At 55.9% G+C, this 25,589-nt stretch overlaps 1 protein-coding gene and 1 long non-coding RNA gene across 7 annotated transcripts in view; one reads left to right on the forward strand and one right to left on the reverse strand.

Moving 5' to 3' along the window:
• Nucleotides 1–24,075, reverse strand: part of FGF1 (fibroblast growth factor 1) — a 30,824-nt gene extending 6,749 nt beyond the window's left edge. For 2 of the 6 annotated variants that reach the window (XM_075766791.1, XM_075766786.1), the window contains exons 1-4: nt 23,953–24,075; nt 23,303–23,450; nt 20,415–20,439; nt 438–631 (exon numbers count right to left, since the gene is read on the reverse strand). In XM_075766791.1, coding sequence (XP_075622906.1) covers nt 438–606 — 169 coding nt within the window. In that variant the 5' untranslated portion in view covers nt 607–631; nt 20,415–20,439; nt 23,303–23,450; nt 23,953–24,075. Of the gene's footprint in view, nt 1–437; nt 632–20,414; nt 20,686–20,729; nt 20,776–23,302; nt 23,451–23,952 lie in introns of those variants that run through there. The other 4 variants (XM_075766790.1, XM_075766785.1, XM_075766789.1 and 1 more) reach the window with 3 other exon arrangements.
• Nucleotides 625–20,054, forward strand: LOC142603884 (uncharacterized). The gene is made up of 3 exons (XR_012837788.1): nt 625–1,655; nt 8,029–8,256; nt 19,567–20,054. It is a non-coding gene; the product is annotated as an uncharacterized LOC142603884 (long non-coding RNA).
• Nucleotides 24,076–25,589: the final 1,514 nt, after the last annotated feature.

Raw genomic sequence — 25,589 nt, forward strand, 5'->3', positions numbered from 1 at the left:
CACTGTTGTGCTCAATCTTTTAACGCAGAGCAAATGCAAAGATGCCATAGACTAACGTGTGATGGCTGCGTCTGTGTGTGTAGGATGTGAGGCTGCTCCTCAGCCTTTTTTCCCAGCTGCCAGCTTGCCGCATAAGCCAGCCGTGCTGCAATTAGCACTTCGGTCCTGTACGGTCTGCCTGCCTGCGATTAAGCTGATGACCAGTTTCAGATGTAACGCTTCTGCAGATGTGAACTGGCGTACATACTGTGCCGCCCCAGGCTCTGCGTACAGGCTTTAGGTGTGTTTGGCGCGTGTGCTGACTCCTGGAAGGTGTGTTGCCACCAGGAGGACAGAGAGCTCCATATAGAGCCCGTCTTCCCCAGCTCCCCCCTTCCTGGCCGATAAAATCCTAGGAGCAAGGAGGAGTGCCAAGAAGCCCCGTCGGGTTTGCTTACTGTGCTGGTCGCTTCGGTCCCTGGTCCCATCCACTTTGCCGTCTGGGAGGATCCGGAGGAAGTGGCCCCCATTGCTGCAGTACAGGAGTTTGGGTTTCTTGTAGTTCCCCAGGGGAAGGTTGAACTTTTCGGTCAGGGCGGTGAAGGTCGTGATTTCCCCTTCGGCCATCTCTCAGCCTCTCCCGGCGGCCGGGCTGCAAGAGATGCGGTGGGGTATGGCAGGAGCGGCGGCACCGAGTGCTTGGCACACGCCGTTGCTGCCAGGCTTTTAAAGGGAGGGGAGGGAGCCCGGTGGTCCCCGGCCGGTACCCGGGCTGGCTGCGGGGCAGGCGATTCACACCTCTGGCAGCGGCACAGCCCGAAAGGTGATGCTGCTCCAGCGTGGGAGGTGGGGGGGTGGTGGTGGTCTCCTCGCTGGGTGTAGCTGGGTGGTAGGGACTCTTTCCTTTTAATTTTATCATAGTAAATTCTGTTTTCTTTCTGCTTTCTATTGACGTACGTACTAAAATTATACACTCAAAAAAAACAGTTTGAAAAACACTCAGCGTCTGATTGAAACCCACAAGAGGCAGGAAGGGAGCCCAGGTTAATAACTCTCTCCACTATTATAACTTTCAAACGCAATTATGACTAGGTATTGCAACACGTACTGCACGCCAGATAGCAAATATTGCTTCATACCTTGGCACTCTGCATCTTACCTGGCAAGGCGCACGCCTGCTAAAGATCAGAACAAAAGTTAGATATTGTGGGAGAGGAGCTTTCACCGCCTGGGCGGTTAGCAGGGGATTGAGAGCATATGGAAAAAAGGAACTTTGAGTCTGCATTATACCATGATTGTGCACCTTTGCATCTCAATAAAAGTGGTGAACAGGGAAAGGCAAAGCTCTGGCTGATGCAGAAGGGTGTAACTGGGCATGGGGCACTACCAGCCGCCCAGGAGCAACACGCACCATGTCGTGAGGGTGCTCCTTCCCCTGGGGCTCCCCTGCTCTCCCGGGGGACTGGGGGAATGCACGGAGATGTATTGGAACCTCACTTTGCAATACAGTGTGGTCATGACCCGTGTTTAAGCAGACGCTGTGCCAAAACCTGAAAGCATCATCAGACTGCTAAGAGAAAGACGCTGTGAATGTTGGAGGGTGAGAACTGCCATTGCAGCCGTGGCCGTGGGATCCGGAGGTGCCGTGGCGGGTGTGAGTCCCGCACGTATTCCGGGTATATCCACATTTATCTGAATGTTTCTGGCCTAGAAACCACATTTAAAATCTCCCATGAATAGGCTGTCTTTCATATGCAAAGTTCTGCAGTGCTTGTAGAGAAGTGGATTTATGAACAGCAAAAGACGGGGCACGGTATAAATAGGAAATTAATTGTGATGTATTCCCATAGCTTTATTATGGGAAGTATTATATAGTTACTGTTTATATATATTTATAGATTGTAAAAATGTCTATTTAGTATGGAGTTGTGCTACTGGTACATTAGGATGGACTCGGTATCATACTGCGCGAGTTTGCCATGGTGCTTAAAGAGTGACCTGGGAGATATTAAGGATTGCAACTCTTGGCAATGTACACGTGCGCGCACACACACGTATACATGTCATCTCTAAACATTCGGCTGTAAGCTCTTAAGTATGTAAATTTGCAAATGCAGCTGCAAGGAGGGGAAGCTATTCCTTCAAGCGGATCCCAAAAGCCTGCAGAAGTATGGAAGTTGGACTGCTAAAAGCTGAACCTTGGAAAGAAAGACTTCATCGCTACTGCTGCAAACACAGCCAGCCATTTCAACCAGCTTTGCTTGGTACGTAGGCTTCATCCCTTTCTCTCAGACATGTCCCCTTGGGGTCTCTATCAGAACAAAGAGATTTCCTAGGAGAGGAAAACACAACCATAAAGGCAAAAATGTTCCCTGTCATCCCAGGCCCCAGTTCCTTCTGGTAGCTGTTGGTTCACAACAGCTTCTCTTTCCTCCTGACCCTCAGTCTGTGTTTAGCTGCAGATGGAGGTATTGGATCGCTAATACAACAGCTGAACACGGAGTCAAAATGCAGGGACATACTATTTTAAACTTTTCCTCACTGCCTTTTCTCTGGAACCATTTCGATCTTGTTTGGTAAGTCACGTTTTCTGGACCAACGCCTACCAAGTGTTACTTCACCAGCCCAGTGCTTCCTCAGCTGCATGCTGTTTTGCACTGGGGGCTGGTTTGGTTCTTATCCGGGTTTGAAAACCATCTCCCAGCCAGTTTCTGCCCGTGCTGCACATCTCCCCAGAGCTCCCTTTTGCTCTGGCGCTATTTGCAAAGCCCAAAGTATCAGCTTTTTCCCAGGGAGTCCAACCAGGTTTTACAACCGCCTCTGCTGATGCCCTTGCTCCTGAATCGCACAGAAGCCGAGTCCGTCTCAGCGCCGGCGCCTTCAGACTCTGCGCGTTTGGAAGTTGCCAAGTTTCACAGATCCCCCATTCGGCACAAACCAGGTTTTGAGGAGTTTTGGGTAATTTCTGCAAGTGATAACATGGGCTAATGCCGGTATCCTGCAATGAGGTGATGAAGCAACCCACGAGAGCTCAGGAGGAACTTTATGGTCCTGGTGGCTTTCCAAGGCAGCTGATGGACTAGCTAAGTATAGCTTCGAAATTCTTTTTTAACGAACGCAGTTGTCAGGCAGCTGAAATTAGGTACTTCTCAGAGTGTCTGGTCCCAACATTTATTTTTCTGTCAAAAGATCATACTTATAGTAGTTCAGTGTTTAACGCCAACTGTCTGCCAGGCTTTCTCTGAACAAAAGCCTTCTAGTCGTTCATCGTGGTACATGAGGCTTTGGTGCTTTACTGAGCGTTAATCAAAATCAGCGGTGTTGTGTAATTTACTGGAACTAAAGCTTTTCTTGAGCCTTCATCTGAGGGTAAAAGGCACTCAGAAGTCTCCTGGGTTGATGATGGATAGAAGTGAAAAACAAATATCCCAAAGCCTAAAGATCCTCAGATGAGGATCTCAGCAAGCTTAGGCTGCAGGCAGCGCGAGCGAGGGGCCGGCTGGGATGGTCCCCTTGGTCACCTGAAGGGCTGCGCATTCAAGGGCATCCACAGATAGCTTTAACAGAGCATTTCATTTTCACATGTTTCCTTCAAGTTTTTTTGCTAATTTTAGAATGCGTTCAGTGCTCACCAGCTGCCTTTGACTGCACAAGAGAAGCTGAATGAACATATGAACGTTATTTTCCACTCCCATTGTCTCTCCTTGCTAAATACTGTTGCTGTTCTCATACTTTTATGACCGTGGAGTCAGTACTCTACACACACCACCACTCATGGCCCTACTATTATACTTTTGGCAGGAACACGTTAGGATTTTATGGGAATTAAAAAGCATGAGTGAGAGAGAGAACCTGACCCAAAGACAACATAAAGGGCCTTATTATTTTGGGTAGAAGCCCAACAAAATGATTAAATAGCTCAAAGCGGAACAGAAAACTCTCTCCAAGATGCTAAGCTGAGAGACACCACACTCCAGCGGTTATTTGGTGCCCAATGGAGAAAGGAAAATATTCCAAGAGGAGATTGCTGTAAGAGGGGGACGGCAGCTGACACGGCTGGTCGCACCAGGACAGTAAGCTGGAGCCTGAGTTGGAGAGTGTTTGTCCAAGACCAGCTGGGTTCCTGGCTCTCCTCTTTCCTCCCACCCCTGCATAACATGCTCATCCACTCCACTCCCCGAGCTTTCCCGTGCTGTGTTGCCCAAGAGAAAACCACCGCTGAGAATGAATGGCAGCATCGCCGGGAGCTGGACCCAGGGCATCTTCTCTGGGGTGGCCCCAGCTCCGTCTGCGGGCGCAGGGAGCAGAGGGTCCTGCCAGCACCCCGGTGGCACTGGGCTCTTCCTCCTGGGCTGTGGAAGGAGATGTCAGAACCCCAAAAGATCAGAAATAGCTTTCTGAAGAAAAAAAAGGACTTAACAGAGAGTTAAACCTGAACATTAACTTTAACCGGGTCCTGCTGAACTTTGGTGGCTGGAGCACTGCAGCGTGCATGCTCCTTGCAGCAGCGAGGACAGATGAGCCCGGCACGGGAACGGAATAGCTGTGAAATTCTGAGAAGTTTGGGTTTAGTTCCAAACTTTATCACCGACCGCTGCTGCTGCAGCAGCCAAACCAGTGGCTTTGATGTGAAATCCCAAACTCTGCAAGCATCTGAATCCGAACATCGAGGACCGGTTATGTTGCCAGTAACGAGCGAACTCTGTGTGAGCTCTGAAGTAACAGTCCATGCTGGGGGCCATGGAAAAGGAGTGAGGTCCTTTTTCCTTCCCACTGTAAAATCAATGCAGACTTCACTGGACAGCACTGTTCTCCCCTTTGCTCGCATTACAAAAGCGATGTGGGTGAGACTTGGGCAACTCGGGGGACTGCCCCCACACTCAGACCGGGCTGTTTGTGGCTTCAAGGGTATTTTTGTGTGTGCTCACGAAAGCACGTTGCACGAGAGGCCGGTGGACCCCAGCGTGGTTTGTGCGGCTCAGCACGCTGGATTGTCAGCACGGCTTCGTCGCAACCTCCGATGCCCAAATTGTGCCTCTGTCCCACAGGCTGTCCCTGAAGCTGTGAGGTGACCAGCTACGGTGAGCCTATTTTTATTTTTTTCCCTTAAGTATAAAATACCTGGCTACTACACGGAGGAAACCAGAAATATCTCACCTACCACGGGTTAAAACAGGAATGGAGGTTGACTCAAATACATTAACGTTGTCCTTGGCTTTGGATACAATGCTTTGTATAGGCTGGGAAAGAAATGTTGTGGCTAGTGTCTGTTAAGCACCCTTTCAGAACAGGCGTGGACACGTTGATGAAAACTGCAGCTAATAACAATTGTCATTTAGATGATCAGATAAAGATCATACAGAAAACTCTGACCGGGCGAGAAGCCAGCGAAACCCAGGAGTCTTTTAAGGTTTCGTCGGACTTTGGTTAATGAGATCAGTGTCTCCTGAATCGGGCTCTGGTGAGTTCAGTGGAAACACTGCAGTTGGTTTCACTTTGGAAAGTGTTATTTTCTCCATTAAAGCAGAAATGATATTTATTCCAGGGTGAGTGACTCAGCTGTGATCAGGCAGCATCGCCTCCCGATGGGCTCATTTCCCATTCCCGCTTCTGACTGCAGCCACCGGGACAGAGCAGTCGCTTCCCAGGCAGTTCAGACGCTACGTATGGGAATGGAAAGCAGTTACAACAGGTAGAATATTTTTAAGGAACTCAGGCTCTGGCTCTCCTCCCTCCCTTGCCTGTCCCGAGGGGTTCCTGAAGCACACCGTGCTCAGCACCGCTGAGGGTCGGCTTTGGGGCGATCTGAGAACTGCCCGAGCGTGCAGAGTAAACATCTCGTGCAAAAACAGGGATTTTATTCATCATAAGTTTTAGAGATCCATGGCGTGGGATGGATTTCCTCACGCAGGAAAGGATTAGAGATCAGCAAGAGGTCTCCTCGTGCCCTGGTTGCTCCAGGAGCTGCAGCACAGCAGCTCTGTGGTCAGCAGCGGCAGCCTGCAAGGGCTGCCTTCCCTTCGAAGGGCTGGCAGCGCGAGGCACGGCTTGAATTCCTTGGACTACAGATCCTCTTAGAAGGACTTAATAAATGATTAGGCAAAGCATATGAGAAATATGTAGTAGATCATTTTGTGCTTGTCAGCAGAAAGCATTGGCTTGTTTCTAGTCAGTGTTTATGGCAAGGTGATTTTTATCTCTAGCAATATGATTAACTGCTTAATGAAATATTTATCAGTCAGGTTTTACCCTTTCTAAGTGGAATATGTGGTATAAAGCGTGACCAAAACTGTAGAAATTCATTTAACTAATGCCTGCTGTCATCATCTCCTGCTCTCCACCAGAAAACACAGTCACTCATTCCAGTTAGGTCACACTGGATTTGTGTTAGGTAAAACAAATAGGAGCGTAAATGTGAAACTTTCAGCAATTTACTGAGTATCAGGAAGGGCAAGAGTGAGTTCTTTGCCAAAAAAAGGCTGCTGATAACCACCCGGAGCACCACGGTAAGGACAGGTTAAGAAAAGCTTGCATCCTGCCCAGGAGGAAGGGACAGGGGGTTCCCACTTCCCAACTGCGGCAGGGGTTAACCCGTCCCTGTGCTCCCCCGAAGGCAGTCGGTGTTTAAAAATACCTGACAGCACTAGAGAAGGGTGTCTGGCTCCAGGTGAAGAGAGAAAATCCTGTAGCACTCGGGCTGCCCTCGGGGAATCCCTGTACCGCTGGGCCACTGCCAGCCTTGGGAAGCGTGTTCGGGGGGCAGGTCCCCTTCCCCCAGCTCCCCCCGCACCCCGGCAGACCCTGACGGACGCTGTGGCAGCACCCCGACCCCGGCGAGGAGCCCTGCGCACCCGAGGCTGCCTCCGCACCGTGCCGACAGACACGAGGCCGCTGAGGCTGGGTTTGCCCGTTTTACGCCATCCCAGCCCTGGTTTTGCTCCGCTCTCATCTTTCGGCACAGCAGAGGGGACGTGTGCGTGTCTCGGGGGCAGAAGCACGGGGGTGAGGACGTCCCTGCGCAGAGCCCGGCTGAGCCTGCCAACAGCTGGACGTTTTGCTTCAAACCCAGGCGTGATTTCTGCGTGGCTTTGAGGATGGGACATCCCAGCTGCTTCTTTAAGCTGGGATGTCCAGTGCAACATCACACCGAACTGGTGGCATCCGTGGGGAGACAGGAAAACTAGGTGATGAGCTGCTTTCTAATTATCTTCCAGCCTCTCCCACCTCCCCACCCACACTCTTTTGCAATCTGGTGATTAACTTAATTACAGTTCCAGCTCCAGGAGTTGATCCAGCTCAAGAGCAGGAGCTTCGCCAGGAGGGTCTTGCCCCATGTGGCCTGTCTTGGGTTCAGACCAAGATCATGGACACGTACATGAGCAACGCTGGCTGCAGAAGCAAGTCCCGTTGCCTCGTGTGGGGGATTTAAGCACTGACTCCCAGAGCAAGCCAGATGCGTGGGACCTGCTCTATGGAAAAAACACACTGGACAGAGAATTGCAAAAGCTCAGTCTCTCCAGCGAAGGATGGGGCGGAAGATGTGTTGCACCCAGAGCGTCCAAGGGGACACCTTTGGGCTTTGCAGTGAGGGATGATGCAATTGCCCGATTATCGGGGGGAGCCCGGGGTGGTGGCTGCTGCCCTGCCCGGCACCTGGCTGCTGCCTCCCTCCCTGGGCAGAGAAATCATCGTTATTTTAAAGCACCCTTCAGAGCGTTCAGTGGCGAGGCCGGTCTGTCCAGGGCAGGCGGATGCTTTGCACTGGAGTGGCAGCTCTTCCCCAGGACCAGGGTCTGAGCAAGGGCCGTGGCCGTGGCCGCTGTGCCGGGTGACAGCCGGGAGCGGCCCAGGGCCCAGCTGCACCCGCCGTTCGCTCCCCCATCCCAGGGGATTCGCTGTGGGCACCTCTGGCACTGCTGCCCCACTAGCACTGCAACAGGCATCCTAATTACAAAAGGCAATTAGCAGAGTAATGCCGAGGGCTTTTCCTTCCCTCCAGGAGACGGTGCGTGCTGCCGGCCTTTTACAAGTGCCCTTTCCCCCTCGCAGGCTCACGCTGAGACCAACGCAAAGCATCCTGCCTTCTGCCGTGCTTCGCTGCAGCGCTGCCTCCCAGCGCCTCGCTCGTGTGGACCGAGACGTGCCGACACATGGGAACAGCCGGGAGCAGCCACTAACATGTGCCATGAGTTACACAGTTCTTGTGGTCTCATCTCTGGCACCCAAGGAGGATGGCTCTGGGCTGCTGAGGACGCAGGGAGGACACGACGAGCGCAGGTACCTTGGTTTTGGGCATTTGCCGCCGGGCAGCAGGTGTTTAATTGCAGGGTGGTGAGCGCCTCTCCTCCGTGGGTCTGCGTGTGTTTTGCTTCCCAGGGGAAAAGTGTCTGGAGGGAGTGGAAACCACAAGGGATGCCATAAAACCTAATTGCTTGTTGCAGGTTGAAATGTTTTGTGGCGACACAGGAAACTTTTCTGGGCAGGGGGCACTCGGCGTGCCCCGGCGTGGCGATGAGAGGGATAAAGTGGCATCTCCCCCCCTCGGCTCCTGCTCGGCAGCCCCTGGGCCAGAGGGTCCCTGCAGCGGGAACCTCATCCACACCCTGCTCAGGACCCGCTGCCTGGTTCCCGGCAGACAGGGAGGTTGGGCTGGGTGACACCTCACCCGGCTTGCAAACGTCACCGTCCCCCCCGGCACCCGCCCCCGGTGTCCATGCAGGACACCGGGCAAAATGTCAGACCACAAAGCGGGAGCGCCCAGGCTGTCTGGGCTCACGCTGCAGGTGTGGCTGCCCCGCGGCCGCCGGCTCCTGCCCCGCGCGCCCACGGACGGATGGACGGACGGACAGTCAGACGGCAGCGCCGGCCGCTGCTGCTCCTGGCCACAGGCAGGCTTCTCACGGCTTTTGTTTTCCTGCCCTGGTTACGGGTGCTTTTCTCCAGTTCTCCTCCCGTCTCTCTGCCTCTTGGAGCATTTCGCTATGGGAGACGCAGACGCGTGGCTGCTTGCGGCGAGGAGCTGCGCTGTTTGCAGGCCACCTCTGCCCGCTAAAACCAGCGGCTGACGCCACACGGCAGACTTAGCCCCAAAATTCCACTCTACGCAATGCTCTTACGCCAAGGGGCTGCTCTGCTTCTCCCGTTGCACCGCGTCCCGTCCGAGCCCCCTGGTCCCACCCCCAGCCAAACCTCCGTGCAGATGGCCCCGTTTCGGGGCCGTGCCTGGTCACTGCTCCTCTTGCTCACCCTCTGTCAGCCTCCAGCCCTCGCCAGTCTCTCAGCACTCAGACGGGTCCGAAATCTCAGTGCGCTGTTGCTAATAAGGTGTGAGGCTCGAATTAGGAGCGAAAAGCAGGAATTTCCACGTGGTGTCAGACGCAACACTTCCTGCTGCTGGCCTGCTGAAGGTGGCCAAGCTCAATCAAGGGCTGGCTCAGGCTTCAAAACTGGGTTTTGAGTTTGGGTTCAGACTTTATACCATGTCCTTCCCCAAAGAAGCAGAGGATGCTGGAACTGTGGGTTTCATCTCCAGGCCAAGTGAAACCCCACATCCCTCCTCGTGGTTAACCATCGGTAGACGTATCATCACTCAGAAATCAAACTTCCTCCGGCATAGTCTCAGTCTTGCTTGTTCCAAGGAAAATCACTTGGTTTCTGGGTTCACCATAAGCTCAGCAGTGATTTACTATGCTGAAAATGTGCAGGGAGTTAATTACGTTCATTCTGAAATAGTTGTATAAGGACTATATAGCTTGTCTTGTTAAGTTCTAAGAAAAACTGGCTGGAAGAATTCTGTTCTTAATCCTGCTGCTCCATATCTTATTTTAAATTTAGCATTTAGTAGCTATGGATGCTAATGCCTGTTGTTTTTTTTTCTCTGAGCTGCCTGAATAAATAGCTTGGGCTGTGTTTTCCTGTGCACACTGTTGCTTAATAACTTAACAGTGCAACAAAAGATTGAGATAATAATTGCTATTACCAGGAAAACCCTCCAATAAATAATAATTTTCTTATCTGCATGACTTTAGGGCTGGAGAAACCGCCTTACAGCGTGAAACTGCAGTGCATAAGAGCATGCAAGGAGAGTTTCAAATGAAAGATCAGTGCAAGGTGAGCTCGAAGCTGAATCTTGTTAAGTGCAGATGAGACAGTCAGCAAAAAACCCCAGAATAATTAGCCATGGGTAACTAGCCACTGGAGTAAACTAGTGAGAGAAGCTGTGCATCTCCACCTCTTGCTGTCTGTAGAGCCAGACAAGTCGCTTCTTTGACCCGTGAACTTGAGACAAAAATTGGGGGGTTCTCAGTTGAAGGCAGTGGGTGGCTCTGGAGGCCCACGGACTCTGGGCTGTCCCTCTGTCATCCCCATTTCCAGCCTAGAAAGGAGCATGAATCACCTGCCGGGACGTGCCAGACCTTGGTAGAAGATTCAGCCCTAATTCTGGTCCCCGCTGTCCCAGACGGGGGTATACCGAGGCACCTGCATCCGTGAAGAGGTGGGCACCAATTTGGTCCTTGCCGTGACATCTGTGAAGAAGGCAGCACGACCGCAGGCTGTGTGTCAGCGGGCAGGAGCAGGCAGCCGCTCCTGCACCGCTCCAAGGAAAACAGTGCCCTGCCTCGGACGCTGCCACGGGTTTCCATAACAGTACCCTCAGAAACAAGGGGATTTTTTTTTTGAAGGCTCTTCTACCCTTTCTCATCTCCGTAAACAACAAACCACCATAAAAAGCACGTCGGAGGAGAGAAGTCTGCAATTTTAACTACCTGGTGAAGCTCAGCTGCTGTAGCAGAGCGCTTTGCAGAGTGGAGGTGACACCCACGCTGTTTATTTCCAGCTCCCGAGCGGGCGGTCTAGAGACACGGGGATGTTTGTCGTGCCCAGTGTTTCCACAGCTGGTTTAGGGGAAGGCTGTGGGGTCAGGCTGACCCACAGGGATGCAGCTGAGGATGCTAGTGATGACAGGAGGCAGAAAGATGCCCCGGATTATCTAAGGGGAAAAAACCCCAAACCAAACCAAAAAACTTGGAGGCAAAAAAAGGCAACCTGGCAGCTCCCGTGGTGTTCAGAGCCTGGGTGTTCAGAGCCCCGCGATAACCAGAGTGCCAGGAGCAGGCTGCAGGGACACGGGTCTTGTGGGGACTTTGGATGCTGATGTTAATGTTTTACATGTTTATGGAGTGTCTCCATCCCAGTGCAATTCATCAGACGCTTGGCCTAGCTTGGACGAAGTTTTAAAAATGACGCAAATGCACCCCAGTACATGCAGCTTTCCCCTTTGAAACCTGGCTGGTCAAGGGCACAAACATCCCCTATTCCCAGCGCTACGTGGGCAGAAAAGGGCTGATCCAAACTGCGCTCGCGCACAATAACGTCCCCAAAACGCGTGATGCTGCCAGCTGCCCACCCCGGTCAGCAGGAGCCGGTCAGCGAGCCCTGAGGCAGAGCCGCCCCTCTCAGCAGCCCCGGGCACGCAGCAGCAGCCTGGAGAGGGGCGACGGACGCAGCCGGGCTCGGGCGATGGGACTGAACCACCCTGCGCCAGCTCCACGGTTTGGGAACAGGGATGCCATGGCCGCAACCCCAATGGCTTTTTATCTTGTTCTTCCTCAGGAGCCACACGTTCAGCCCCCGCGCTGGGGTGCGGGGTCCCCAGGGAGTGACTGAGCATCCCCCAACTGCCTGCACCTCTCGCTGGGGCTTGGGTGGCACCCACGCATGTGCACCCATGCATGTGCACCCACGCATGTGCACCCACGCATGTGCACCCACGCATGTGCACCCACGCATGTGCACCCGCAGAGGATCGCATCCGCACTGGGTTAGGTGTCAGCTGCAAAACCCCGAGTGACAGTTTAGGAGTTAGTAAACTCTTCCCATCAGGCGGAAGCTTTTTAGAACACTCTGCAGCAAAGGGAGTATTAAGGAAGGGGAAGGGAGGGTGTTTTACTTGATGTGAAATACTTGTATTTTATGTCCAAGATTTGACCTGCAATTTAAACTCAAGTATAAAGGGAGATGGAAATTCCAGTGGAAAATGTACCCAATTGAGTAGTATTCTTTTGTATTTCATAAACATGCCCTGTGAGGATGTGCAGCTGTTAGAGAATTAGCCAGTGACTTCTCTGGGGAAAAAAATAATCGGAGTGGGTGAAAGGCAGGGCAGCTTTGGGGAGCTGCCAGGCCACGGGAACGGGAACGGCCCTGCGCAAGGTCTGCGGGGGGGGTTGGAAACGCGTGGAGGGGACAGGGTGGTCCATCTCCTGCTTGGATGTGCAGGGATGCAGAAGGTCACCTGTGCCCAGGGCCGCGTGTCCGTGACCTTCCCACGCAGCGTGTGGCAGGGGAGATGTGCAGAAAGCAGCCAGGTCGTCCAGCGCGGAGCTCCAGCGATCGGCATAATTTTCAGGGGGCCGTAGGGCACGCAGAGTGTCTCTGGTACGAGTGCACAGCTTGGCCCTGGAGTTCCTCTGCTGCTGCACAGCCTGGGTTTGTCACGGTAAAGATCTCCCCCTCCTGTCCGCCCGGGCAGCGCTTGGGATGAGAGTGAAACAACTGGCTCAGGGCTCCAGCTCTGGCTCTCTGTGACCCAAACACAGACTGGACAGGCGCAGCGTGCGATTCGGGGGGCTGCCCTGGGCAAGTGAGGGTGACTGTGCCCCAAAGGTTGGCTTGGGGGCTGGGCAAGCTCCCTGCCTGCCTGCAGACCCTGGGCTGGGGATGCTGGGTGGGAGCTGCACCCGTAAGGGCGACTGTGCACCTTGCGTGGGCCATGGCCGGGGCTGGCTCCACCTCGGGGGGGTCGGTGCCTCTCGCAGGGCCCTGGTGGGGTACGGGAGCACTGTCTGGCAGTGCCAGGGGGAGACTGTGCTTGGCCCTGCCACCCTGTCCGTGCAGAGGGGACACAGGGGTGGAGGAGGAGGAGGAGGTGTGAGCTTGACGAGGAAGGGCATGGGCAGCACTGGGCACCAGGAGCTTGTCCCTGAGCAGTGCTGGGGATGCCTGAGGACATCTCTGGAGGAGAAGCTGCCCAGCCATGGGCTGTGGTGGTGGCTTGCAAAGGGCAGTGGTGAGAGCTGCTCTAGGAGGCACTGATGGCGAGCTCAGACTCTCTGCAGAAATGAGGTCCCTGCACGGGCGAGTGCTGGGGGCTCGTCTGGAGGTGGGACAGGCGGATTTACTAACTCCAGAGATGTGGGGAAAAAAGATCTGAGGTCAAGGCTGATGCCCGGATTTCGACTCTTGAAGCGCAGGTCTAAAGTAAGAGCCAGGAGTAAGGACAGACTTTGTGAGCACAAGCAAGTCATGAGTCATTTATGAACTGTGTGTCTAGACTGTTGTGGGTAAAGTGCAAAACTTTGGGAGGATGACTCGGAGAGGACACCACCACTCCAGGAATGAGTCTGAAGGGGACAAAAGGGTTTTGGATGTCACCCTGTGAGTCGGTGGTGTGGGGCCAGGGCTGGGGCCGGTACCCTGGGCACAGCAGCCAGCCTGGCTCCTGCACCCTGCAAAACACTTCGTGCAGAAAGCCCTTTTCTGCCTTTTTTTCTAATCTTTGTTCTCAGGGTTAGCTGTCAGGCTCAGATGCCTCGGACTTGGAAATGCTGCCTGCGAGATGTCTGCTCGGTCCATGCCCAGGCAGCCTGCTCGCCCCACGGGCTTTCCCTGGGCAAGGGAGCGGGTTTGGGATGCAGGGGCAGCAGGCACCCCAGTAAGGGGGAACGCACCCCAGTAAGGGGGTACACAGGCAGCAGGCACCCCGGGGAGGGGCTCTGCAGCCGCAGGGGGGCTGTGCGAGGGAGCAGGTCGGAGCAGCTTTGCGTGATTTTTCCAGCCGGGCGTTATGCAGCAGAGGCGTGCAGCCGGGAGGGTTTGCTGCTCTCAGGCCAGACCCACGGGCTGCGAGGGTGAGCGGCGGCAGGGAGCTGTGCTGTGCACAGCGTGGCAGCTTTTCCACCTGGGCTTGAAGGAGGCAGATGGTAATTGCTCAGTGACAGTAATTAGTGCCCTGTGCTTCACAGCCCGGCACGGGGTGGTGGAGCCGTGGCCCCACGGCCGCTGGGAGCTCCAGGCTCTCTCGCCCTGGGTGATGGATCTCCTTCTCTGCTCCTCAGGTTTCCAACTTTCTGGATAGTTGCCTTTTTCACATCAGTAAATGACCCTGCGTGCAGCGTTATTTTGGTCACCAGATCACTTTAATCGCTGTTTTCCCCCTCTGCTTCCCTCTCATTTTTATCTTTCTTTCCCCGCTGGCACTGCTCTGGAGGATGCAGTGTTCCGGCGTGATTTCGTTCCTCTTAAAGTGCCTCTGTCTCATCCTGGGAAGGGTCAGACCCGGGAGTTTGGGAAAGCACAAACAGGAGGGGAAAGGGGGCTTTTCTGAATTCACTTTTGAGTAGGTTAAGACCCCGAAGAGTGGGGTTTGTTACCTTATTAAAACAAAGGTTAGGCTTTAAGCTGGACCACGGATGCATGTTAAGATGCTGTGCTGGGGTTAATAGAATAGTATTTAGGACTGGCTGTGTATTAGCTATTCTTCAAAGCAATTTATAAATATTAGCCATGGCACTCTTTGAGGGCCTGTGTTAGCCTTTATCCATCATGTTTAGCAGCTGGGAAAGATGAAGTTTTTTTGTTATGCTGTTTTACTTTGAGTGTGAGCAAGCTTTTAGAAAGAAAAGAAGGGCTTGTGGCGGCCAGCGTTTTGTTACCTTCTGATGCTGGGTACCCTGCAGACCTACCTCTGCCTCCTCCCCTGGTTTAAATCCTTTGCTGCCTCCCACCCAGGCACGAAGCGCGAGTCCCCGTCCCTCGGGAGGGCAGTGCCACCCCGCCGTGTCAAACACCTTACGGCACTTAGAGCATGTAAAATCTGCAAGTCACTGATTGCTTCTGCAACTGCTCTGCGAGGACCCAGCGTCTGCTTTTGTTCTCCAACAGCATTAAAACAACAGACACTGATGTTGGAAACAAGGCAAAAAATAGTAACTGCCATTACTGAGAAATACTGAGTCAGGCATCTTTCTTCTTTAACAAATGGGGAGAGCGAGGGAGGATTACTGCGTTCACGAGGGCCACACAACGTGCCAGGGCAGAGATACCATGACAAAGCAATAGTCCCTCTCGCTGAACTGGTTTTCAACAAATTCTTCTGCAAAGGCATTTCTATTGTGAACCATTTGAAAGACAAACCCAGCCAGGCCTCCAGCCCAAACGATAATCTCTTACAGTTCTGCAGTGGCAGAAAATGTATTACAGGATTTCTATAAACACCCCCCCATCACCAGCCATTGCCCGCCGCGTTCAAGGGGCGATGCAGCGGGGCCCAGCGCCAGCCGTGCCAGAGCAGCCTGCGAGGGTCAGGACAGGCTTCACCGGGCACCTCCCTGGAATATGTATTCTCTTTTAGGGAATGTTTATCCTAGGGTTTGTAGGATACAATGCAAGTGCTAACGTGTGTCTCGAGGCCCTGGCTGTGGTCTCTCTCAGCTGCATGGGTGAATATCCCCCAGCACGTGTCACTTTTCAGCGTGTTTCTGGTGGTTCATCTGAAAACATTCAGGCCCGGGGCTGTCTGGCAGAAAAGCCCTGAACCTCCACCCTGCAGCTCTGCCCGTGCTCGGGGCCATGCCCGCTGCCCCTCACGTTGGCTTTCTGCTGGCACCCTGCTTGGGAAAGGTGGAGAATGCGTCCCTTGGGACTACTCCGATTGCAAATTCCTGGTGGCCGGGACTCTCCCCGCCGGCTGCGCCTGCGCTGGGGCAGGATGTGCTTGGAGGGATCCCGGTGATGGGCAGGCTTTGCCTTCTGGGAATTTATCTCTAGCTGGTGATAGGTTTGGTTGTTAATGCTCATCTTTCTCCGCTTTCTCCTTGCAACCTCTTATTTCTGAACCCCAGTTTAGAGATGGGTACATCCAGCTCCTCTAAACTCCTGTGATTCTGGGGGTTATGAAATTAAGGATCAAAGTGGGTTGTTTAAGGCAACGGGTGAATGCACTTGGCATCCCTGCATCCGGCATTCCTGCGGCTCTGGAGAGGAAGGTGCTGCTCCTGCAGCTGAGAAGCTAGATGAAGGCAGACCTGGCTGTATTTTCAGAGGTCACTGTGCAATTAGCCCAAACGGGTGTTTAAACAATACGGGGCGAGGCTGACACCCCCACTCTGATGGGAGCTGCCCCAGGATCTCCAGTGCTGCCAGGGGTCAGGGCATCGCCAGCCACCTTCCCTGCACCTTCCTGCAGCTCTTCCCCGCTCCCACGGCCTCTCGTGATAGATTGCACACTGAAACGGCGCCAGGCTCCACGAGGCAGCAGCTCTCGTTTGATAATCTTATTTCCTGCTAAGCAGAAGCCAAAAGCTAATAGGAGTTTCTGTAACGTGCGTGTGCTCCCATGCATTTATTTCCGCAGCCCCCTCACCCGCCAGCCAGCAGCCCCGAGGCAGCGTGCAGGGAGGTGGCTGCAACCAGCCGTGCCCTGCACCCTGCACCCTGCACCCTGCACCCTGCACCCTGCACCGCTCCTCCGTGCCGTGCTCCTGCTGACGGAGCTGCTTGTTCTCCGCTGCTCCCAGGGGGGTGACAACCGTCCCCTTCCCAGACACAAGCCCAGGGCTCTGCCATCCCTGGCACCCTGAGCGCAGCAGAGGTTTGCACTGGCTGTGGGTGGCGTTTGCTGCTGCTGCTGCTGCAGGTGACACCAGGAGTTTGGGAATTGGCGAGTCCAAGGAGTGTTTGAGGGTCAGAAGCTCAAGAAATTTGGGCTTAGGAAAGGCTATCTGAATTGTACCAGTGTGCACAAGTCCACTGTTCTGTTAAGGTGGGGAAAAAAAAAAAAAGCACATGGTTTATTTGTCTCTTAAAGGAGTGCTTGCAGTTCATTTTGAAGCTGTGGGTGATGGAGAAAGTGCCTCTTCACCCCTCCTCCTCCACCTAAATCATCATCAGACGTTTATTAGGAGAGCTGGGAGTGATGGGCAGGGGCTGTTGCCGTCCCACTGGGACCTGCCTCCCCAGCGCTCGTGGAGTGGGTCAGCCGGCCCCAAGAGGGTCTCTCCTGCGTAACTGAGCGCGCTGCCGGGTGGCAACCACAGCCTGGCAGCCTGCGGGGCATGGGACACGGGACGTGGGACATGGGACGTTACAGCTGCACCCCAGGATGTGTGCACCACCAGTCACCCTCCTCAGGCACACGCCAGTCCTCGAAGCCTTTGCCGAGTGCCTGAAAATGGACGGGCTCTGGCAAATTGAGGCAAATACTTGCAGACAAAAGAAGATTCAAGGGGAAGAGCCAGGACTGACCAGTGCCGACACAGTGAGTAAGAAATAACCCCCCCGTCCCCGTGGGTGTGCAGAGCCGAGGGGAGGGTGGTGCAGCGCAGGCGAGGGGGTTCACTGCACGGGATGCTGAGGGGGTGTGCGGCTGCCACGGCACCCTCCCGAGCAGCACCCACAGCAAACCTTGTCCTGAGGGTGGTTGTGGGTGCCCCAAGCAGACATGGTGCTGCAAAGGCAGAGCCTCCCGCCGCCGGCCTGGGATCCACAGGCAGCACGAGATCCAGACTGACTCAATCACCAGCTAGCAATTATTACACCATTAAAATAAAAATCAGTGATTGCTTCCTCATTGAAAAGTTACAACTTTCTTTCTCTAATTAGTACCCTAAAGCGAGGCTTATTTCCTGTTGAAATGTGTGTGCTTGTGGCTCAGGATTGCAATGTCTCCTAAAAATCCTCCTCCCCCAGACTGTGGCTCACGCAAATGTGGGCTGGCTGAGCAATGGATGGAAGCATTTGTGGTTTGGTTGGGTTCCTGAGCTAATTAAGGACCACATCCAGCACCTAGGAGCTGGTGAAAACTGCACCCAGCTGAAAGAAGGCTGATTTCTGCAGGGAAGGGGCAGTGGCGCTTCCAAAACGACCCCGGGAATCTTCCCTGCAAGCGGTAGCTGCAGCCCCGGTGGGGAGGAAAAGGTGGGAGTGCAGAGAAGTGGGAAAGGTCCTTTCTCAGTGCTAAGTGCTGTTATTTTTTTTTTAATTTTTGACTTGGTGTCAAAAAAAGAAAACAAATGTTTATGAAGGTGCCTGAAATTCTGGTTTTGGTCTCATCTATGAGTGCATCATTGGAAGCACACTGAAATAAGAGGAGAGAGACTGAAATAAAACCGCCGCAGCTATTATCCTTACGGGCCTTGTGACTTAGCTCTAACTCCTCATTACAACTATGCTCTGAGCTGCTAACTGCTATCTAAGCCAAACCAAAGATGCCGAATGTAAAGACAAATTGCCGCAAGCTCTAATTGCCCCGGCTGGGTGGGCGCAGGTGCTGTGCACGGCCGAGCCCCCGCTTCTCCCCCGGGCCACGCGTCCCTGCCGCTCCCCTTCCGCCTCCCTCAGCGTCTTGGCTTGTTCGTGCCATTTAGCGGAGGGGAAACCCCTGACAAAGCAGACACAGGGAGATGGAACAGCTCTCCATCGACCCTGTGCTGGAGGACAGGGGTCCTGGGCACCGCAGGGCTTCGGCTTGAGGAGCAGCAGGCAGGAGCCAAGCCTTGCAGCTGACGGGGAATAAAATGGAAGGAGCTGTAGCCAGCTGCATGATGAGCTGCCGTGGTTGGGAGGAAGATCAAGGTCTCAGGAGTGGGAGGAAGGCCAAAGTCATTTGGGGAGCTTGGGAGGGAAAGTCTATCCCCTGGGCTGGGGTGGAGCTGGGAAGGAAAGTTTATCCAAAGGGCTTGCAAAGCTCTGGGTCTGGCTGGAGACCTTGGTGGACCCAAACTCTCTCTAATCCAAAGTGCGTGTTCCTGCGCATCCTGAGTGCTCAGAGCGGCCGCTGTGGTGGCCGGAGGAAGTGGGGCTGGCCCAGCGTTGCAGGGAGAACAATTGGTCATTGTGCTGCCTTATCGCCACCGAGCCCAGTCCTGCCCTTAGGAACCGATTAAACTTTAGACCCCTGTTTGTGCAGATCTTCCCGTACGGCTCACGCACTCTCCAAGCGATTGCCGCAGGGGTTGAGAGGTGCCTGGGCTCCCTGTTACCATCGTTAGCTGCCCATCTCCCAGCCGGTGCGTTGGGTCTGGGAGCCAGTGGGGACAGGAGCGATGCTGGGATGCTCGTGTGCAGGAGCTGGGAGCAAACCCGGGAGCAGGGCACTGGCAAGGTGATGCTGTCACCGTGACAGCCCCAGCAGCCATCCAGGGGGCTGCCAACAGGGCTGGCAGGGTGTGCTGGGGCACCGGTGCCTCTGAGCGATGGGCAGGGCTGGGGGCGGCAGCTCGTGCATGAGACCCCGAGGCACCTTCGGACGTGCCACCCACATGGCAGCGGCACCCTGGGCCCCGTGGGTTGCACCCAGTGCTCAGCCTCCGAAGCCCCTGGGTGAGGCAAGGGGCGCGTGCCTGACACGGGGTGCTGAGCCGGCTCGGGGTGCGTCTGTGCAAACAGCACAGGCACGGAGCGGGGTGTCACGGGGTGTCCAGCCAGGAAACCGAGCAAATTGTACAAAAGGAATTTGTCCCACTTTGCTTCCATCTTGCCTGGTTCGATCACTGCTCTTCCTCATTTTCTTCTTACCTCCCCAAACAGCATTTTCCAGCCTGATCCTGACCCCTCCCTGCTGCCTTGGATGGCCCCAACCGAAACCACCCATCCCAAATGCTGCTGGGACCTGGAACGACCCGGGGAGCCGTGGCTCCAGAGCTGGAGGAGGTGGCGATGCTCAGCACTTACCCCTTTGGGCAGCAGACGGTCAGAGGGAGCAGAGGTTGGCTACGCACAATTTAATTCTAGTAAGACCTGAACTTACAAAATCTTATGCAAGTAAAAAATATTTCTCAGTAGGACTTGGGTGTCTGGCTAGGGTAGGCCCAAGGACTTTTTTTTTTTTTAGGAAAGTTTTTAGTTTTGCATCAAAAATGAACAATTTTATAGTGCTGTGTCACTTCAACAAACTTCCTATTTGTTTGTTTGGGTTTTTTTAATGGTCCAAATACTGTGTTTTGCAATTTAAAATGTTTTCTATATTCCAATTCAAATTCTGATCCGGGCTTCTGCCCAAAGCTTTAGGTTAATTTGCAGTATTGATACTCCCGGTTTCCGAACCCTTCCTCTCTCCCGGGGGCAGCGGTCTGCAGCCACTTGCAGGATTTGGGGTTTTTGGCCGAGTCGGGTGGGGAGCAGCCCCCCTGAAATCCTAAATCTACCCCCGGAGGGGGAACCTGCCCCCTCTCCCCCCGCCTCTGCCCGCCCCACACCCCTCTCTGGCCCCTCGCTCCGGCCCCGCGGGTGTACGAGCATGCTGTGGGGATCCGTGGGGCTCGCCGAGCACGCGTGGGCAGCCCGGCCGGCTCAGCCCCGCCGCCGCTCGCATCCCCCGGGCTGCGCGGCTCCGCCGCACCCCCCCCCCCGCTCCCCGCAGCGGCCCCGGCACCTACCGCCGGCTCCGCGGTCCTGCCGGTCCTCCCGGTGTCGAGCGAGGGGAGAAAAGGGATAAAATAAATTTAAAAAAAAAAAAAAAAAAGAAGAAAGAGCGATGCAGATGACAAGCTGCCTCTCGGCGGCCGGAGCGGCGGCAGGAGGATGCCGGGGGGGGGAAGGGGGCGGCGATGCTCGATCGCATCCACCCCCCGCCGCGCCGCTCGGCCGCGAAGGGAGCGGGGCCGGTCACCTGCTGCGGGCGGGCGGCTGCCGGCTGCTTCTGGGCAGCTGCCCGTGCTGCCTGCACTGCCTGCGCTGCCTGCACTGCCTGCGCTGCCTGTGCTGCCTGCGCTGCCTGCGCTGCCTGCGCTGCCTGGACCACTGGGTCAACCCAGCGGGCGGGGGCTGGTCTTGAGCCTCCCATTGCCAAGGGAACAGCGGCCTGCGGCGCAGCAGGATCAGAGAAACAAACCCAACAAAAAGCAGTGTTCCTTCCACTCTCTTTGCTCATTCCCATCCCCGCGGTCCTTGCTGGTTTGGGCAAGCACTGCGCATTTCAGTGCCCTCCCCGGGAAGGCAATAAAGCCCCTTGCCCAAACCAGGTTCCCGGCAGCGGGGTCGGGGGTCTCTGCCCTCCCTTGGGGCAGCCGGAGAGAAGGGGCTCGGGCCGGCGGCTGTGGCAGGGCTGCACCGGGCACGTCTGCGTTAACACTGGCGCCGTGCTTGGGGCTGGCGAGAGCTTGGCCTTAAAAGCCGAAGCGCTCTCGAGAGCGCTGTCAGCCTGATAAAATGCGGCTCCGTCTCCCCAAGGACGAGGCGCCTCGCGGGAGCTCGTGCCTGGTGCCCATGGCAGCTCTGCAGCAGCGCTCTGCGCCGGGGCCTCGGCCTTGCCGGGGAGCCAGCGGCGGGCTCATGGGGTGCAGCGGTGAGCTCATGGGGTGCAGCAGTGGGCTCGCAAGGTGTAGGCTATGCGGCATGCAGAGGCCCCGGGTTGCTGCGTGTTAGCTGGCTGCAGTATTAAAGAAGCGAATGGGATGACTTCACAGCTTGGCCTGCCTCCACGAGTGCTTTGATGTGGTGTTTAAGCTGTGTTATCTAAGGCTCGCTTAGAATAGGCTTTTAGTCCTGGCTCACATGGAGCTTGTATATCTGCACAGGCAGTCCGGACTGAAAGAATACTGAGCCCAGATGTTTTGATAAAAACATATTCTAGTTGACTGCAGTTACCAGCAGCTAGTGGGGACGGCTCCCAGTGCATCCACCAGCACAGGTGGATGCTGGGCCTTCCTAGCATGTCAATATTCCTTTTTTCCTTTTAGTTTGAACAACCCCACACAAGATTTCCTCCTGCCATTTCAGCCACATGTTGAAAATAGAAAAAATAAGAAAGATACACCCAAACATTTCTCGAGCTCAAAAAAGAGCGACCCTGGCTTTGGCTTGAGCTTTCCTGGATGAAAGGCATGGGGGTTGCTGGGATATAAGGAATATTATTAAACGCTGCTCCATCTTCTCACACGAAGGAACACCCCCTTTGTTTCGGAGCTGCAGGGAGTCTGCACCCCCTCCCCACGCCCCCAGCCCTCCCCACCACTCGCCTGACTCCTTACACCCCTGGTGTGGTCGGAATTGGCAGCTCTAACGCCGTGTGGGGCATGGGACGCCACTGACGTCATCCTGCCAAATTTAGTGTCGTGTGCTTTCTGCCCGTCCTGAAGGCAGCCGTCCCCGGGACGGAGCCAACAGTCGGCAGCGCCACACAAACGCAGAGCAAGCACTCGCTTCAGCAGCAGGCTCCTGCGCTGGTCACTGGAGAGACGAGCAGAAAGTCCCTGCGCTGAGAAGCGCCTTGGCCACAGCCCAGATGCTGACGGTGCCACAGTGGTCCCTGGTCCCTGCTGCCATGCTGGTCTGTACCGAGAGCTGGCGGGGATGGGGTCACCGCCTTCGCAGCCAGCTCTGCCTCCTCCTGCCCTCCCAGCTCAGCCCTGCCTGGGTTCCCGTTGCAGCCGACGCTCGTGTTATTTCCCAGGCTCTTGAGATGGCTTTTGACGGTTGGCTCCTGCTCCTGCCTGAGGTGAGGAACCTCCTCACCTTGCTGCCTCGAACGTCCACTGGCCTCCTCGGCTGCGGGTCCCATAAATAATATATACCTCTTGGGGTTGTTTGGAAGCACAGTGAATAATTAACCATAAAGCCACTTTCTGCCGGAGGAAGCAGTAGGTGCTTCTGCCTGCCTGGCACCCAGCCGTACGCAGGCAGCGCCTGTGCAGGCAGCTGAGCCCCAGCACACGCTGCCCCAACTTCCTGCAAGTCTGGTTTAAAATGAGACCCACAAGATCCCCCCAGGTCCCAGGCTTTGGTTTTATCCCTCTCCTTGGAGCTGTACTGCTGAAGCGGCTCAGAAAGTGCTGCTCAGCCCAGTATAGGCTGGGAACAACACTGAAGTGGAAAGTCCCCCCTCTGCCTCCCTGCCAGCTCCCTGCCTCCGAGCCCGGAGAGAGGAAAAGGAAACCCCAGTTGTTCCCCCAGCGACACACACCCGGCCAAGCCTGCAAACTCGGCCAAGGCGTTCGGGAACCAGGAACGCGCGGTGCAGACCAACTGGCAAGGGGTAGTGAAGCTCCTGCAAGGCTGCGGCTCCACCAGGATGCCAGGACCAGGGGGGCACTGGGGGATGCTGGAGGAGACGCTCACCTGCCAGGTTGGGGTGCACGGGGCCGGGCGGTGGGGGCAGCAGCGTGGGCAGCAGCACCGTGGGGGCACCTGGGAGGCAACGCTGCTGACCTGCCCCCGTGCAGGCAGGAGCTGCCTGGGGTCACCCTGCCCCTCGTCCCGCTCCCCGGGGGCCAGGCAGCTCCTGGAACGACGCACGCCCACACCCGCACGCCCTCGCACAACTCACCGGTGGCTCCAGAGGAAGGCAGCGTCCCTCAGATGGGCGCAGGCATCGGGGCTGTGCCAGATCCCAGGCAAAAGCTGGCATCGGCCGGCGGGCACCGCGGTGCACAGGGACCGAAGTGGCACCGTGGCTGGCAGCGCAGGCTGCTGCTCTGCACCCACATAGGACAAGGAAGTATGGATAATCCTTTGCCTTGCTATTTTTTTCCTCTCATGTGATCTTGTTTTTGGACTACTATTTTGGGGCTGGACTCCAGCCCAGGTGAAAGACAAGGATTTAATCCAGCCTGCCTCCCCCATTGCCTGGAGGGCCTCCCAGGACCTCTGCCTGCCTGGAGGAAGGGGTTAAACCCTGCTGCCAGCTCGCTTCGGGTGTTCTTCCCAGCCTTTTCCCTCTCTAGCTGCAAAGCCATTTCTGTCCATGGACTGGGACTGCTCCTGTGCAGTCAGGGGATGACGGCAAACAGGCTGCCCCTCCGCCCCATCCCGTGGGCACCCACCACCCCGTGTCCCCCAGGGCTCTTGCTGGGACTCAGCACAGCTGCAGAGCTGAAGTCTCCCCAGCACCATTTGCCCTCTTTCTGCCCATTCCCCCCCCCCAAAACAGCCTGTCAGGAAGCTGATGGGAGATAAATACATTAAAAAAATGCTCACAGCTAGCAGCAGCCTTGACATGAACCCATGGGAGGCCTGACCCCACAAACTGCTCATCGTCCTCCTTGCGCCGGTTGTGTGCGTCCCACCAGCGTGGAGGAGATGGGCGCGCGTGGACATGGGGGAGGCTGCTGGGGGAGGCCAGACCCCGTGCTGCAGCGGTCAGGTGTCCTGCCCATCCCTGCCCTGGGGCCTCCTCTGGGGACCCGTCCTTGGGAACACCCTGGTGCCTCCGGCCCCACGCGCTCAGCACTGGCGGGGCTGACTAGTTTTATCCTGTTTCTGTCTTTCAGCCCTCTGAATGAAAGGTGAAGGGTGCCAGTGGGGTGCTGGGGAAGGGCAGCCTGGTGCTGCCGGCTTGGTGGGTGGCAAGACCTATCCCCTGCGCGGGCAGGAGTGGGGCAGCAAACGAATGACTGGGACGCGACACTGCGTCTCGCCTGTCCCCGCGTGCACCTGTTGAATGTGGACGCATCTGTGCCCTTTCACGGTGGGTGGCGGGAGGATTGGATGCTGTCACGGCATCTTTGGTTGCCTAAATCGGGTCTTTCCATGAATAAAACTTGTTAGAGGTTCCTGTGCTGAAGGCTAGAGGTGCCCACGCAACGGGACTGATCCTGCTGGGGACTTTCTGCTCTGTGTAGCCGGTCCCGGGCAGGGACAGGGGAGAAGGGGTTTTGCAGCTGGGAGAGCGTGTGTGCACAGACACACCTTTGCCCAGACACGCGGAGTCTCAGGGAAACCTGACTTTCCCTCTCCCTTGGAAGCCTCCCCAGTTCGGCTGTGGAAGAAGCCCATGTCGGCAGCACGTGAAGGATGGGACCCACGATGTGAAACTTCAACCAGAGGTAGGTAGGATTTGGTTTTCAGAGACATGAGTTATTCTAGATGTATGCTAGGTAAGGGAAAAATTCAGGTCCAAGAATTCGGAACCACTCCCTTTTCGAATCGATTTCACAATCTTTGGGTAACATGTAAAATTGTTGGGTTCATTTTTTTTTTTCTTGCTTCACATTAACCAGTTTTATACAAACTACGGAACCCTCTCTGACGCCTGTGAACGGCTCTGTTCTCTTTTGGGGTGGGGGACAGGACTGACTGTGGTTCCTCCTGCCCGAACCCCACGGGTAAGCGCCGTCCTCGTGCTCTGCCCGCCGGCCCACAACCAGACGCCCCCACGAAGCCGCTTGGCCCCTTCGGAACAACGGCCGCGCGCGGGCGGGGGGACAATGGCCCAGCGCTGCCAGGGGCAGAAAGGGAAGGGCAGAGGCACGGACCGGCGGGGGGGGGGGGGGGGGGGACGGGGACGGGGGGGCGCGGGAGGCACCGGGGCCGCCAGGGGGCGCCGCGGGGCTGCGGCGGCGGGCAGCGCGCGGGGCGCAGCTGGGCACAGCTGGATGGGGAGGGGGAGCGCAGGCAGGGGTAGGCACCGCTGCGGGATGCGGCGCAGCTGGGACACAAGCGGGAGCGGGCAAGGGGGGGGGTATGGCACTGAGGAGGGGGGGAGCGGGCACCGCCGGGCGGGGGGGGGGGGCATGGCTGGAGCTGGGGCACGGCTGGGGCCAGGGCACAGCTGGAGCGGCTGGGGCACAGCTGGCAGCCGCGGGGCATCTGAGGCCCATGCAGGTGATGGTGGT

Source organism: Balearica regulorum, chromosome 14, assembly GCF_011004875.1.
Source record: "Balearica regulorum gibbericeps isolate bBalReg1 chromosome 14, bBalReg1.pri, whole genome shotgun sequence".
In the NCBI taxonomy this organism is placed as follows: domain Eukaryota; kingdom Metazoa; phylum Chordata; class Aves; order Gruiformes; family Gruidae; genus Balearica; species Balearica regulorum.